Raw genomic sequence first — 16,947 nt, forward strand, 5'->3', positions numbered from 1 at the left:
TACAGCGGGACATTGATAGGATGCAAAACTGGGCTGAGAAGTGGCAGATGGAGTTCAACCCAGATAAGTATGAAGTGGTTCATTTTGGTAGGTCAAATATGATGGCAGAGTATAGAATTAATGGTAAGACTCTTGGCAGTGTGGAGGATCAGAGGGATCTTGGGGTCTGAGTCCATAAGGTGCCCAAAGCAGCTGCGCAGGTTGACTCTGTGGTTAAGAAGGCGTACGGTGTATTGGCCTTCATCAATCGTGGAATTGAATTTAGGAGCCGAGAGGTAATGTTGCAGCTATATTGGACCCTGGTCAGACTCCACTTGGAGTACTGTGCTCAGTTCTGATCGCCTCACTACAGGAAGGAGGAAATTTACAAGGATTTTACCTGGATTGGGGAGTATGCCTAATGAAAACAGGTTGAGTGAACTCGGCCTTTTCTCCTTGGAGCGACGGAGGATGAGAGGTGACCTGATAGAGGTATATAAGATGATGAGAGGCATTGATCGTGTGGATAGTCAGAGGCATTTTCCCAGGGCTGAAGTGGTTACCACAAGAGGGCACAGTTTTAAGGTGCTGGGGAGTAGGTACAGAGGAGATGTCAGGGGTAAGTTTTTTGTGCTGAGAGTGGTGAGTGCGTGGAATGGGCTGCTGGCAACGGTGGTGGAGGCAGATACGATAGGGTCTTTTAAGAGGCTTTTGGATAGGTACATGGAGCTTAGAAAAATAGAGGGCTATGGGTATGCCTCATAATTTCTAAGTTGAGGACATGTTCAGCACAACTTTGTGGGCTGAAGGGCCTGTATTGTGCTGTAGGTTTTCTATGTTTGTATGACTAGTTTAAATTGCCCCATAGTGCAGGTAAATGGCAAAAGAACCTTAGGGCTTTAACAAGCATGATGATTAGTCATAGTCTTACAGCACTGATTGTGTGGATAGTCGGAGGCTTTTCCCCAGGGCTGAAATGGCTAACATGAGAAGGCACAGTTTTCAGGTGCTTGGAAGTAGGTACAGAGGAGATGTCGGGGGTAAGTTTTTTACTCAGGGAGTGGTGAGTGCGTGGAATGGGCTGCTGGTGACAGTGGTGGAGGCGGATACAATAGGGTCTTTTAAGAGGTTCCTGGATAGGTACATGGAGCTTAGAAAAATAGAGGGCTATGGTTAACCCTAGGTAATTTCTAAAGTAAGTACATATTTGGCACAGCATTGTGGGCTGAAGGGCCTGTATTGTTCTGTAGGTTTTCTATGTTTCTATGAATTGCGAAAAAGGAAGTAATCAAAATGTTACATCACAGGAAAGCAAGAATTAATTGGTTGGTAATTACAGTAGTTATTTCTTCCTGAAAGAGATTCTCAATGTATCATATTCAAGCAGTAGAAATAAAAGGTTTGAAAGGTACGTTTAATGTCAGAGAAATTTATACAATATACATCCTGAAATGCTTTTTCTTCACAACCATCCACGAAAACAGTGCCCCCGAAGAACAAATGAATATTAAATGTTAAGACCCTAAGTCCCCCCAGCTCTCCCTTCCCATGCGTAAGCAGCAGCAAAGCAACAATCCCCCTCCCCCACCAGCAAAAATCGACATCCACCACCGAGCACTCAAGTGTGCAGCAGAGCAACATTAAAGACACAGACTTGCAGTACCCCAAAGACTACTCGCTCACCCAGTATTCGACATACCACAGGCTCTCTCCCTCCCCCGATAAGAACTTCAACCAGTGGCCAATCCGCACATCAGAAATTTTGAGAGGATGGTACTTCAATCAGGTCCACTGCCCGAGTACAAGAGGCAGCAGCGGGTCAGTACGGCGAAAAAGAGCTTTGAGCAGCAGCAAATCGGCATTTGCGATCAATTAGCAAGAGTAAAATAAAGGAAAGCAGGGACAAGCACAGCGGCCATCGTCGCAGCAGCTGTCATCTGAGTGGACAGAGTCAGAGTGGTGATCTTGAAGTTTTAGGCCTTATAGAGGTTCAGTCAGAGAAAGTAAGAGGAAAGAAAAGCTTTTTTTTTTATCTTCCCTTCTTTATATGTGCTCAGCTGGGATAGTAGAGATGCCAGGCAGGATAGTGGAATGCTCATCTTGTGGGATATGGGAAGGCAGGGAGATGTCCAGTGTCGCTTGACAACCATCCACATTAAGGAGTTGGAGCTGAAACTGGATGAACCCCAGATCTTTCAGGAGGCTGAAGAAGTGATAGGTACAACATATAGAAAGATAATTATATAGAAAGGTAATGTGCAGGGCACAGGAGACTGGGTGACAGCCAGGAAGGGGAAAAGGAGGTAGTGCAGATTACCCTTGTGGCCATCCCGCTCAACAAAAGATGTATCACTTTGGATACTGTCAGGGTAGATGACCTAACAGGAAAGTCACAGTTGTCAGGTCACTGGCACGGTGTCTCCCTCTGTGACTCAGAAGGGAAGGAGGGAGAAAAGTCATGCTGTGATGATGGGGATTGATTAGTTATGGCAACAAACAGGAGATTCTGTGGGCGAGAACGAGATTCCTGGATGGTACATTGCCTCCTTGGTGACAGGGTCCAGAATATCTCCAATCAAGCCCTCAGCATTCTTATATGGGAGGGTCTTGGTCCATGTAGGTATCAGTGACGTGGGTAGGACGAGTGACTAGATTCTGCATAGGGAGTTCAGGGAGTTAGATGCAAGTTAGGCTAAAGGACATGATCTCCAGGGTTGTGATCTCAGGATTGCTACCCGTGCCACATGCTAGTGAGGCCAGAAATGGGAAGATTATACAGCTTAATACATGGCTAAGGAGTTGGTGTAGGAAGGAGGGTATAAGATTTTTGGATCATTAGTCTCTCGTCCAGGGAATGTAAGACCTGTACAGAAGGGATTGTTTGCACCTAACTGGAGGGGGACTAATATCCTAACGGGAATGATGGGGTTTAAATTAAAGTTGCAGGGGCATGGGAACCAGTGCACAAGAACAGTTAGTGGCGGGGTTGTGGAGGCAATGCTGGTAAGACCTCAGACGAAGTTGGGAATAAAAAGGTTGAGCATGGTGCAACTAGTGTTCTGACCTGCCTATATTTCAATGCAGGATGTATCGCAGGAAAGGTGGATAATAGTGCTGTGGATGAGGTAGCTGGTTTACAAACGGAGGCAATGTGTAGTGAGGAAAGGCTATTGATAAGGCAAAATTGCAGTCAACAGGATGAGTTGCAGTGTAAAAGGCGGGTAAAATCGAAAAAAGTGAATACAGTACTGAAGATGTTATTTGAATGCATGCAGTATACAGAATTAAGGTATTTGAACTTGCAGCACAGTTGCAGATTGGCAGGTATGATGTTACAGGCATTACAGAATCATGGCTGAAAGATGTAGCTGGGAGCTTAATGTCCAAGGAAACAAACTGTATTGAAAGGACAGGCTAGAAGGCAGAGGAGGTGGTGTTGCTTTGTTGACATAGGGTCAGATGGTGTTGAATCATTCTGGATTGAGCTAAGGAACTGCAAGGGTAAAAATACCTTGACAGTTGTAAGGATGTGGCCTACAAATTACAACAGGAGATGGAAAATGCATGCAGTAGGGCAATGTTACAATAGTCATGGGTGACTTCAATATGCAAGCAGATTGGGCAAATCAAGTTGGTGCTGAATTCCAGGAGGGGGAGTTTCTGGAGTGCCCATTAGGGGATCAGCTGTTCTGTATTGGGTGTTGTGCAATGAACCAGAATTGATTAGCAAGCTGAAGGTAAAAGAACCCTTCCGGGAAAGTGATCAAAATATGATTGAATTCACCCTGAAGTTTGAGAAGGAGAAGCTAAAGCCAGATATATCAGTATTATAGAGGAGTAAAGGGAATTAAAGAAGCACGAGAGAGGAGTTGGTCAGAACTGACTGGAGAAGAACACTGGCAGGGATGATGACAGAGCAGCAATGGCTGGAATTTCTGGAAGCAGTTCAGAAGGCACAGGATGTACACATCGCAAAGAGGAACAAGTATTCCAAAGGAAAGATAACACAACCATGGCTAACAAAAGAGGTCAAAGCCAACGTAAAAGTCAAAGAGAGGTCATATAATAAAGCAAAAATTAGTGGGAAGTCAGAGGATTGAGAAGTTATTAAAAACCAACAGAAGGCAACTAAAAATTAGGAAGGTAAAGATGGAATACAAAAGTAAGCTAACCAGTAATATCAAAGCAGATACCAAAAGTTTCTTCAAATACAAATAAAATACATTGTTGGAAAGTGTATGGTCATGCACTTTGGTGGAAGAAATAAACAGGCAGACTATTATTTAGATAGGGAGAGAATTCAAAATGCAGAGGTGCAAAGAGACTTGGGAGTCTTTGTGCAGGATACTCTAAAGGTTAGCCTCCAGGTTGAGTCGGTGGTGAAGGATGCGAATGCAATCGAGGTATAGATTATAAGAGTAGGGATGTGATGTTGAGGCTGTATAAGACACTAGTGAGACCACACTTGGAGTATTATGTGCAGTTTTGGGCTCCTTATTTTAGAAAGGATATACTGACATTGGAGAGGGTTCAGAGAAGATTCACGAGAATGATTCCAGGAATGAAAGGGTTACCGTATGAGGAATGTCTGGCAGCTCTTGGGCTGTATTCCCTGGAGTTCAGGAGAATGAGGGGAGATTTCATAGAAACATTCCGAATGTTAAAAGGCCTGAACAGATTAGATATGGCAAAGTTATTTCCCATGGTAGGGGAGTCTAGGACACGGGGGCACGACTTCAGGATTGAAGTACATCCATTTAGAACAACGATGTGGAGAAATTACTTTAGTCAGAGGGTGGTAAATCTGTGGAATTTGTTGCCACGAGTGCTGTGGAGGCCAAATCATTGGGTGCTTTTAAGGCAGAGAGAGATAGGTTCTTGATTATCCAGGGCATCAAAGGGTATGAGGAGGGAATGGGGATGACTAGAAGAAGTGGATCAGCCCATGATTGAATGGTGGAGCAGACTCGATGGGCTGAATGGCCTACTTCTCCTATATCTATGGTCTTATACATAAGCATAAAAGAGAGGCGAGAGTGGATATTAAACTGTTGGAAAATGATGCTGGAGAGATAGTAATGGGGGACAAGGAAGTAGTGGGCAAACTGAATAAGTATTTTACATCAGTCTTCTCTGTGGAAGACACTAGCAGTACTGTGGAATGTTTAGGTGTCAGGGGACATGAAGTGTGTGAAGTTAGCATAACTAGAGAGAAGGTTCTTGGGAAACTTAAAGGTCTGAAGGTGGATAAGTCACCTGGACCGATGCTGTACAACTCAGTGTTCTGAAAGAGGTGGCTGAAAAGTTTGAGAAGGCATTAGTAATGATCTTTCAAGAATCACTAGATTCTGGAATGATTCCGGAAGACTGAAAAATTGCAAATGGCACTCCACTCTTCAAGAAGGGAGAGGCAGAAGAAAGGAATCTGTGTGGCCAGTGGTGGGAAGATGTTGGAGTCGATTATTAAGGATGAGATCTTAAGGCCGATTTATACTTGTGCGTCAACTCGACGCCGTAACCTATGCAAGTGGCCTACACACGTTGTGAGCATTTGTACTTGTGCATTGGTGTGTCTGCGTTGCTCTGCAATTCGGGCACGTCGCGCATGCACACACACCTGCCCGCGCAAGGTTTCATGGTCATGGTAGTCTTTCTCGGGGTAAACAAGTTTAAAGCGAGCATCTTTTTCCGTAAAAGCGAAATGTGTCCTCCATAATTTCGGAGGTCTGTAAAGCTTTATGGAAAGCATTGCAGCCAGAGTTCCTTCCCTGCCCTTTGGTCGGCCAATGGGAAGCTATTGCAGCGTAGGAGGAAATGCGATGCTACCAGGCGGACCAATCATAGTTGTTGAGGTCTGCATTGCTGCGATGCGTAGTTACATTTCGGGAGAGGTACGTGTCAGGCTACGGCGTAGGGATCCATGTAGGGTTCGCGGCGACACCGTACCTACGGCGTCGAGTTGACACACGGGTATAAATCAGCCTTTAGGGTAGTAAAATAGGCTGTAGTCGGCATGGTTTCCACAAGGGAAAATCTTGCCTTGACAAATTGATGGGACAAAATTGCAGCCAGCAGGATGAGTATCAGTGCATTAGGGATGCAGAATCAAAAATGATAGTGAATAGAGTACTCGGGGTGTTATATCTCAGTGCACGGAGTATAAGAAATAGGGTGGATGATCTTGTTGCACCGATACAGATTGTCAGGTATGATGTTGTGGCCATCACTGAATCGTGACTGAAGGATGGTTGTAGTTGGAAGCTGAATGTCCAAGGTAACACATTGTATTGGAGGGATAGGAAGGTAGGCAAAGGGGGAGGCATGGCTCTACTGCTAAAGAAGTCACCAAATCATTAGAAAGATGTGACGTAGAATCTGAAATTGTTGAACCTTTGTGGGGTGTACGAACCATTGTACGGGGTTTATCAGTGGTGTCAGTAGAGTTCTACGAAGAGGTGTTTCTCACAGGCCGGCAGCGGTTATTTAAAAAGAGCACTTTACGGGCGTTTGCCCATTATACGGGGCCTATCAGCGGCGTTAACAGAGCTCTACGAACTAAATAAAAGTACAAAAGGGATGAGCGGAGCGGCCATTGTCGGGAGTAGGCCAATGGCAGGAGTAGAAGTGACAGGCTTTGGCTCGGAAGAGGCGTTGGCTCTGTGTAAAGTGCCTGTTGGAGGTTTCCTTTTTATCTTTTTTTCCCCTCTCTTAAATGGCTGTGGTGTGCTCCTCTTGCCGGATGCTGAAGAACTGGGAGACCCAGAGTCTCCTGGGGAACTACATCTGCATGAAGTGCATCTGGCTGCATCTCCTTGAAGGCCATATTAGGGATCTGGAGCAGCAGCTGGATGACCTTCAGCTTGTACAGGAGAGTGAGGAGATAATTGATCAAGTTACAGGGAGGTAGTCACCCCGAAGTTGCAGGAGGCAAGTAGCTGGGTGACTGTCAGGAGAAATGGAAATAGGCGGTTAAAGCAGAGGATCCTGTGGCCATTCCCCTCAGAAACAAGTACTGTATACCGCTTTGGGTACTTTAGTGGGGGTGACCTCCCGGGAGAATGCCACAGAGACCGGGTTACAGGCACTGAGCATGGGGCCGTGGTGCAGAAGGGAAAGAGAGAAGAAGGGAGCGGTAGTGATAGGGGACTCGATAGTGAGGGGAACAGACAGGAGATTCTGTGGATGTGAGCGGCACACCCAGATGGTAAATTACCTCCCAGGTGCCAGGGTCAGGGATGTCTCAGATCGCACCCACAACATTTTGGTGAGTGAGGGAGAGCAGCCAGATGTCTTGGTACATAAAGGTACCAATGACATAGGAACGAAAAGCAATGAGGTCCTGAAAAGAGAATTTAGAAAGCTAAGTAAAAAGCTGAGAAGCAGGACCTCCAGGGTAGTAATTTCTGGATTGCTGCCTGTGCCACGCGCCAGTGAGGGTAGAAACAGGATGATTTGGCAGATAAATGCATGGCTGGGAAGCTGGTGCAGGGAGCGGGGCTTCAGGTTCTTGGGTCATTGGGATCTCTTCCAGGGGAGGTATGACCTGTTCAAAAGCGACGGGTTGTACCGGAACTCAAGGGGGACCAATATTCTCACGGCAGGTTTGTTAGAGCTGTTGGTGAGGGCTTAAACTAATTTGGCAGGTGGGTGGGAACCGGAGTGAAGGGACTCAGGATAGGACGGATGGTAAATAAAAAGTAAAGATCGCGTACAGTTAAACTGTCAGGAAGGGCAGGCAGGTGTTGGGACTTAGATGCAGCCAACAGGCTGAGTATCCATTCATTAGGGATGCAATCCGAAAGGATAGCAAATACGATACTCAAGATGTTTTATCTGTATGTGCGTAGTATAAGAAATAAGGTGGATGATCTTGTTGCAATATTACAGATTGCCAGGTATGATATACAGTATACAAAACTACATATATAATACAACTATATAGACATCCACAGCATAGTAAATTTTAAATTGTCCCATTCAGTCCTGAAGCTTTAATCACTGTGTTGGATTTCTTACTCTTGTGGGATAACGTTTTTCCTGACAATGGGGTCACTGCTTGGCAGATGAGCCTTGCAGCTGAGAAAATAATCTCAGGTTCTTGGGCCTCCTCCATGATCTTTGTAAGAGTTGACTTTGAGACTGCAGCAAGTAGTTCTGATAGTTCTGGACACCTTTTTTTTCCTTTTCTTGGCTTTTCTCTCTGGATCTACTTTGATCCTTGTTTCTCTCCACAAACTAAACCATCTCTCAGTGCATAACCCTTAACCAAACCGAGAATGCTCAGACAGCTTCTTCAATTCAGCCACATATGCTGAAATGGACTCCCTTTCCTTTTGATTCTGCTGATGAAACCTGAAGTGATCTGCAATCAACAATGGGTTCAGTTCTAAATCTTCCTGAATTATTTTCACAGAAGGCAAAGAGTGGCTGTAGACGGGTCATATTCTGCATGGAGGTTGGTGACCAGTGGTGTGCCGCAGGGATCTGTTCTGGGACCCCTACTCTTCGTGATTTTTATAAATGACCTGGATGAGAAGTGGAGGGATGGATTAGTAAGTTTGCTGATGACACAAAGGTTGGGGGTGTTGTGGATAGTGTGGAGGGCTGTCAGAGGTTACAGCGGGACATTGATAGGATGCAAAACTGGGTTGAGAAGTGGCAGATGGAGTTCAACCCAGGTAAGTGTGAAGTGATTGATTTTGGTAGGTCAAATATGATGTCAGGATTTAGTATTAATGGTAAGACTCTTGGCAGTGTGGAGAATCAGAGGGATCTTGGGGTCCGAATCCATAGGATGCTCAAAGCAGCTACGCAGGTTGGCTCTGTGGTTAAGAAGGCATACGGTGTATTGGCCTTCATCAATCGTAGAATTGAATTTAAGAGCCGAGAGGTAATGTTGCAGCTATATAGGACCCTGTTCAAACTCCACCTGGAGTACTCTGCTCAGTTCTGGTTGCCTCACTACAGGAAGGATGTGGAAACCATAGAAAAGGTGCAGAGGAGATTTACAAGGATGTTGCCTGGATTGGGGAGCATGCCTTATGAGAATAGGTTGAGTGAACTCGGCCTTTTCTCCTTGGAGCGGCAGAGGATAAGAGGTGACCTGATAGAGGTGTATAAGATGATGAGAAGCATTGATCGTGTGGATAGTCAGAGGCTTTTTCCCAGGGCTGAAATGCTTCCTACAAGAGGACACAGATTTAAGGTGCTTGAGAGTAGGTACAGAGGAGATGTCAGGGGTAAGTTTTTTACTCAGAGGGTGGTGAGTGCGTGGAATGGGCTGCCGGCAATTGTGGTGGAGGCGGATACAATAGGGTCCTTTAAGACAGGGCTCCCCAACCTTTTTTGCACTGCGGACCGGTTTAATATTGACAATATTCTTGCGGACCGGCCGACCCGGGAGGTGGTGGGGGGTGGTAGGGTTGCCAACGGATAAGAGTAGCAGTCAAATACGTTATGTTTACCCCGAGAAAGACTACAATTACCATGAAGCCTTGCGCTGGCACCAGTGCGCATGCATGACATGTGCATGCGTGTACCTGCCGATTTTTTTCTCTGCAAATCGGTTTTCGCCATTCTGTTCGTTGGGGGGGTGGGGGGAGGTATTAATCACGACCGGAATATAGGTGATAGGTGGCTAATACACTCAATTTCATTTCTAAAAGGGTTTATGTAACGAATTTAATATTAAACACACAGCGCATATTTTCCTCGCATGAATATAGTGATAAGTCAATTATCAGGGGAGGACAGGGGAGCTTGAAGTAAGTGTTGAACGAACTTCCAGTAGAAGTGGTGGAGGCAGGTTTGATATCATCATTTAAAGAAAAATTGGATAGGTATATGGACAGGAAAGGAATGGAGGGTTATGGGCTGAGTGCAGGTCGGTGGGACTGGATGAGAGTAGCGTTCGGCACGGACTGAAAGGGCCGAGATTGCCTGTTTCCGTGCTGTTATTGTTATATGGTTATATAAGTAAGTCAATAGCATCATAACATTTTAAGTAACATTTGGATATTAAACACACAGCACATGTTTTCCCCGTATGAAAATATAAAATCATTGCAGCACACCAATATCGATGGATCAGTGGGAGCCCTGGGCTTGTTTCCCTGCAACAAGATGGTCCTATCGAAGGGTGATGGGAGACAGCGATTCTCGAAGGGGGGCCCTTATGTCCAGTCTATTCTGCAGTTTGGTTTTTGTTGCATTCATTGCAGAGATACGTTGGAAATGGAAGCAGCGTTTTCTGTGCTTTTTGGCCATCTTGATCTGGAATGCCGGCAGAGATGTTATGTCAAACATACTTTTCAGCCCGTCATTTGCAAGCTCAAGGAGTTGATCTCCTTCCCGCTCTGACATGGATGACGCGCAGGTAGTGACCTCGCATGCGTTCAAGCTCCACACTGGGCGTGACAGGGAATGAGGAAAGGTGCAGCTCACTCATATCGCCAAATCATATCATTTCCTCGCGGCCCGGTAGCGCATGCTGTGCGGCCCAGTACCAGTCCGCGATCCGGTGGTTGGAGACCGCTGTTTTAAGAGACTTTTGGATAGGTACATGGAGCTTAGAAAAATAGAGGTCTTTGGGTAAGCCTAATAATTTCTAAGGTAACTATGTAACAATAACAGCACGGAAACAGGCCATCTTGGCCCTTCTAGTCCGTGCTGAACTCTTACTCTCACCTAGTCCCACCGACCTGCACTCAGCCCATAACCCTCCTTTCCTTTCCTGTCCATATAGCTATCCAATTTAACTTTAAATGACAACATCGAACCTGCCTCAACCACTTCTGCTGGAAGCTCATTCCACACAGCTACCACTCTCTGAGTAAAGAAGTTCCCCCTCATGTTACCTCTAAACTTTTGCCCTTTAACTCTCAACTCATGTCCTCTTGTTTGAATCTCCCCCCACTCTCAATGGAAAAAGCCTATCCACGTCAACTCTATCTATCTCCCTCATAATTTTAAATACCTCTATCAATTCCCCCCCTCAACCTTCTACGCTCCAAAGAATAAAGACCCAACTTGTTCAACCTTTCTCTGTAACTTAGGTGATGAAACCCAGGTAACATTCTAGTAAACCTTCTCTGTACTCTCTCAATTTTGTTGACATCTTTCCTATAATTCAGTGATCAGAACTGTACACAATACTCCAAATTTGGCCTTACCAATGCCTTGTACAATTTCAACATTACATCCCAACTCCTATACTCAGATTTATAAAGGCCAGCACACCAAAAGCTTTCTTCACCACCCTATCCACCTTCAGGGAAGTAGTCATATCAGACTGTGACTACTTCCTTTCCAAATGACTAGGTCTGTGGATGTTGCTTTCAGTAGTTGGACGGAAGGTTCAGTTAAAGAGCAATAGAATGGTGAAATGAGTACTGGTAACCTGTTATCATTGGGAAGATCAGAAGATTGGACAGAATGTAAACATACAGCGTTAAGGCACTAAAAGGTTGATAACAGAAAAAATAGATTAAGTAATGAAGATGGTCAAAAATGTAAACAAAAACACTTTAAGCATTGTAATCAGGACTCAGAAACAGACTTTTCAGCCCATCTGGTCCATGCAACCAAGCTAGTCCCGTTTTTAAAAATAAATTCTAAAAGAATTTTTAAAATGAGGCTAATAGATGAGTCTAGTGAATTAATAATGGAAAACAAGATGGCAGCTGATTTAAACCATTTTCACAAATCTTCAGCATTAAGGATTCATGTAACACACCAGAATTAACAAATTGGGAAAGGTGGGGGCAGAACATAGAAAATGACAGTCGCCAGGGCACTGGTACTGATCAAATGTTTTGAGTTTTGATCTGGTATGTCTCTGAGTCCATTGCAATTCATCCTGGGTTGGTGGCTGTGATGGGCTGAATGGCCTGTTTCCTGGCTGAGTTACGCTGAGGTTTGCATCTGGTTTTGGATCTGACACTTTGAGAAGATGTAGAATCTGCAGAGAAGAAACACAGGATTCTTACTAAAATTGTTTCATCAATAAATGGAGAAGTTACAGTTATACAACAAGAATTCTGCAGATGCTGGAAATTCAAGCAACACACATAAAAGTTGCTGGTGAACGCAGCAGGCCAGGCAGCATCTCTAGGAAGAGGTGCAGTCGACGTTTCAGGCCGAGACCCTTCGTCAGGAGTAACTGAAGGAAGAGTTAGTAAGGGATTTGAAAGTTGGAGGGGGGAGGGGAGATCCAAAAACAGTTATTCTCCTTTCTGCAGAGTAAGATTTCAAGATCATTTAATATTATTTCCAGCTCACTAGTGTAAAGGAAAATGAATTTAATTGCTCTCCAGCTCCAAAGTAGCATAAAAAAAGCACAATAAGATAAAGAGCAAATAATAGTAATAAAAGCAAAGTAAATATAAATACATAAGATAACTTATATACATTGAGTGCACGTCCATGAAGTGACTCTAGGCACAGAAGTGTTTGTACATAGGTGACTCTGACAGGAAATGATAAAGTAGTAGTTCGGGGTCTGGAGGTGTGGCTAGTGTCTAGAGGTGTTGAACTGATGGTGATATCATTAAAATCATGTAGGGTACGGGCTGAACAGGTAGCAAGTAACTGTTACTGTTGATGAAGGGGTGGAGGCCATGGTACACAGTACAGTACTGGTAGAAGAACTCGAGGAAGGAACAGTTCATTGTACTAAAACTGCTGTGCAGGGAAATGCAGTTGTATCGGTCAAAATGAAACTGAGAAGTTTTATTCTTGGCTAGAATAGACTTGATGGCTAAATGGTCTCCAGTTCTATGACTATTCTATGATTAAATTAACTTCAAATTCTACCAATCCAATAAATTTCCTGAGCTCTTTTCCTCTAACAGTAAAAATTCTTACTAATCCGCCCCCTCCTATGTTTCTGACATGGAAAGTTGGGATGTCATACTATAACATGTTCTGCCTGATATATGTACAGGCATTGATCTGATATAGGGTCATTCTGTGCTCTCTATGCATCTTAGTAAAATGGCCACAGATAGACACACCTGCCACAATGGTCCTGTAATCCAAGATCCTAAAGTTTGGGTAAAGTGGTGTGGTCATGGCCCAGGATTATCTTCCACAGGCCGAGAGTTCAAATCATCCCACAGTAAGTCAAAATATATAAGGGTTAGCTTGATGCCTGGCACCAGCAAATAGCTACATCAGGGGTCTCCAACCTTTTTTGCACTGCGGACAGGTTTAATATTGACAATATTCTTGCGGACTTGGTGGTGGGGGGGTGTTCGAGTAGGGTTAAACTCACCTCAGCATGTCTTTTACAATTAGGGTTGCCAACTTTCTCACTCCCAAATAAGGGACACGTGTTTACCCCAAGAAGGACTACCACGACCATGAAGTCTTGCGCGGGCACCTGTGTGCGCATGTGCGTACGTACCGATTTTATTTCCACAAATCGGTTTTGGTTTAATCTTCCCGACTACACTGTACATAGGTTATTTCTATTTTATGTAGGCTGTGTATTTATCATATCATTCCTGCTTTTACTATATGTTAGTGTTATTTTAGGTTTTAGGTGTTTTTTGGTATGATTTGGTAATTGCTTCTTCACTTTACGCCATTTCGGCACGAAAGGCTTCATAGGAACACTCTACCTTAGCAGGGGATATACGGGACTAGGGCGGTCCCGTATGGGACAAACCAATTTAACCCAATATGCAGGATGTCCCGGCAAATACGGGACAGTTGGCAACCCTATGTTCAAGTCCAACAGTGTGTGACAGGGGATGAGGAAAGGTGCAGCTGACTCATATCGTTTCCTCGCGGCCCAGTAGCACATGCTTTGCGGCCCGGTACTGGTCTGCGGCCCGGTGTTAGATTGTCAGAACGTTGAGAGTTATTTGAAGGAGGGGGTGCAGTGGTCCAAAAGGCCTTGCCTGCTATAATTGCTTTTTTAACCTCTCCCTCACTTCTCTCTCTCTCTCACATAGTTGCTGCAGCCCAAGCACAAGCAGATGAAAGAAGAACCCAAAGTGTAAATAGTCCAATTCCTGCTGATCCATCACCAGTCATTGTGAAAACACCAACCAAACCAGGTATTTGTGCTTTGCTGAATGCTGACAGATTCTCAGGAGCGACTGGTGACCCCGCAGTGAGAGAATGTGCAGTCTGTGGCACTTCTATCCAGTCATTACTTTTCAAATTTCCAAATGAATGCATCAGTTGACGCTGAGGCTATGAAGACTGCTCCAGTTGCTGTGCTTTGTGTATGCTAATATGATGAACAGATAAGCAGAGCCTTAGGGGCTGCTCTGGGGTTTGGATCTGAGAACTCATTTCAGAATGCTGTTGTTTGCTTCAATTGCTTGCATGACTTGCATTTTTTTTCTTTCTCTTGCACATCGAGTGTTGGTCTTTTATTTTTTTCCCTTAAATTGAGTTCCTTGGGGTTTCTTGCTTTGTGGCTACCTGTGAGCAAGAAAATCTCAAGGTTATATAATTTATGCATTCTTTGATAATAAATGTACTTTAATCTTGAGACTTTGTATTCGTTTACATATTATTGTTTAAACTTTCCCATTTTTAAGTTATTGGCTGTGCTAGCAAGGACAGCGTTCAACATGTGTACTATTTCCTAAATAGGGAGTGAATTCAGATGAGAGATCCAAAGAGAATTTGAGGGTCCTAGTGCAGGTTGAGTTGGTAGTAAGAAAGGCAAATGCAATGTTGGCATTCACTTCAAGAGGAGTAGCATATAAAAAGAAGGTGCAATACTGAAGCTTTATAAGGCATTGGACACTTGGAGTATTGACAGTAGTTTATGACCCAATATTCTAAGGAAGGATGTGTGGGTATCGGAGAGGGTTCAGGGGTAGTTTACGAGAAAGATCACAGGAATGAAATGGTTAACACATGAGCATTTGACAGCTCTGGACCTGTACTCACTGGAGTTTAGAAGAATGAGGGGAGGGCTCATTGAAACCTGCTGAACATTGAAAGGTCTAGATAGAAAGGACATGCAGTAGATGTTTCTAATAGTGGAAGAGTCTAGGACCGGAGGCACAGCCTCAAAATAGAATGACATTCATTTAGAAGAGAGATGAGGAATTTCTTTAGCCAGATGGTAGTGAATCTGTGGAATTTGCAAATGATACGAAGATTGGTGAAGGGGCAGGTAGTGTTGAGGAAACAGGAAAGCTGCAGGCCTTGGACAGATTAGGAGAATGGGAAAGAGAGTGGCAAATAAAGTACGATGTTAGAAAATACGTGGTCCTTCACTTTGGTAGTAGAAATAAATTAGAAGATTATCTTCTAAGAGGGGAGAAAATCTGAAAATCTGAGATGCAAAGGGTGGGAGTCCTTGTGCAGAACACCCTAAAGGTTAACTTGCAGGTAGAGTTGGTGGTGAGGAAGTCAAATGCAGTGTTAGCATTAATTTCAAGAGGTCTAGAATACAAGAGCAGGGATGTGATGCTGAGGCTTTATAAAGCACTGTTGAGGCCTCACCTTGAGTATTGTGAACAGTTTATGGCTCCTCATCTTAGAAAAGATGTGCTGGCATTAGAGATGGTTCAGAGGAGGTTCACAAGGATAATCCAGGAATGAAAGGATTATCATACAAGGAACGTTTGGTAGCTCTGGGTCTGTACTCACGGGAATTAGAAGGATGAGGAGGATCTCATTGAAGGCCTAGACAGTGCAGATATGGAAAGGATGTTTCCCATGGTGGGGGACTGAAGGATAAGAGGACACAGCCTCAGGTTAGAGGGGTGTCTACTTAAAACAGGGATGCGGAGAAATTTCTTTAGCCAGGAGGTGGTGAATTTGTGGAATTTATTACCAAAGGCTTTTGTGGAGGCCAGGTTATTGGGTATATTTAAGGCAGAGCTTGATCGGTTCTTGATTGGCCATGGCATCAAAGGTTACAGGGAGAAGGCTGGAGAATGGAGCTGAGGAGGGGATAAAAGGATCAGCCATGATTAAATGGCAGAGAAGACTCAATGGGCCAGTGGCCTAATCTGCTCCTTTGTCTTATGGTCTTCCTTGCCATAGATGGCTGTGGAGGCCTTTGAGTATATTTAAAGCTGTCATTTGTCTACCACCCTTTGTTGTTCCCTGTATTGAGTTTCTTACTAAACTGTTTCTTAATCCATGTTGATGGTGTACAAAGATGCCACATCTCTTTCCCTTAAAAAGGTGGATTTTAGCAGTATTCTGGTCGTTTCACTTGTTACTGAGATTACTTTATATTCCCGATTTCTCTTGAATTTAAAACACCTTTTGCTGAGTTGGGATGTAAAGTCTCATCTCTAGATAAACAATCGAACTCTGACTACCTGTCTTGTATTTTAATGAATTGATTATTGTGTCCTTATTGCCTTAAAAACTAATAGAAGTTTATGGTGGGCATTGGCTTAATACTGCAGAAGACTGTCCAGCTCTCATTTTTTTAATCTTTTGAATAAAAAGATATGCTGATGTTGGAGGCTCTCTGGAATTGATTCATGAAGCTAATTCCTGGGGTGGGAGGGTTGTTCTATTATGATGAGCTCATAAAATCTTTGATCCATTTATTTTTAGATCTCAGAAGAATGTGAGGTGATCATTTAAGATCCTAAGGGTCATGACAGGGTAGATATTGAGATGTTGCCTATTGTGGGAGAGTGTTGAATGAAAGGACATAGTTACAAGATAAAGGGGTGGTCATTAAAATTGCCATCCATGGGAATTCTTGGGTTGTGGATCCGGTCAAGATGGTGTCAGTGTTTAGTTGGCATCTTCCAGATAGCTCACAGATGTCTGTCTTTACTTCTTTTGCATCTGTTTTTCACCTTAAATGTGTGTCTGGGACTGTTAGAGCCTGCAATTTACAGTTTGGAGATCGTTTGAGTGACCCAGCGCTTTGCTGTCGCTGAGAAGAGAGCGCATACTCGGACGGCGTCGATGCAAACAAATTTTGAGACGGGTCATGAGCTGTTGTTTGACTGCGTTTTGCCGTGA

At 44.1% G+C, this 16,947-nt stretch overlaps 1 protein-coding gene across 8 annotated transcripts in view; it reads left to right on the forward strand.

Annotated features, from left to right (window-relative positions):
- Nucleotides 1-16,947, forward strand: part of map7d3 (MAP7 domain containing 3) — a 171,469-nt gene that overhangs the window by 30,994 nt on the left and 123,528 nt on the right. For all 8 annotated transcript variants that reach the window (XM_072271073.1, XM_072271075.1, XM_072271076.1 and 5 more), the window contains exon 2: nt 13,938-14,042. In XM_072271073.1, coding sequence (XP_072127174.1) covers nt 13,938-14,042 — 105 coding nt within the window. The remainder of the gene's footprint in view (nt 1-13,937; nt 14,043-16,947) is intronic.

Source organism: Mobula birostris, chromosome 10, assembly GCF_030028105.1.
Source record: "Mobula birostris isolate sMobBir1 chromosome 10, sMobBir1.hap1, whole genome shotgun sequence".
In the NCBI taxonomy this organism is placed as follows: Eukaryota; Metazoa; Chordata; class Chondrichthyes; order Myliobatiformes; family Myliobatidae; genus Mobula; species Mobula birostris.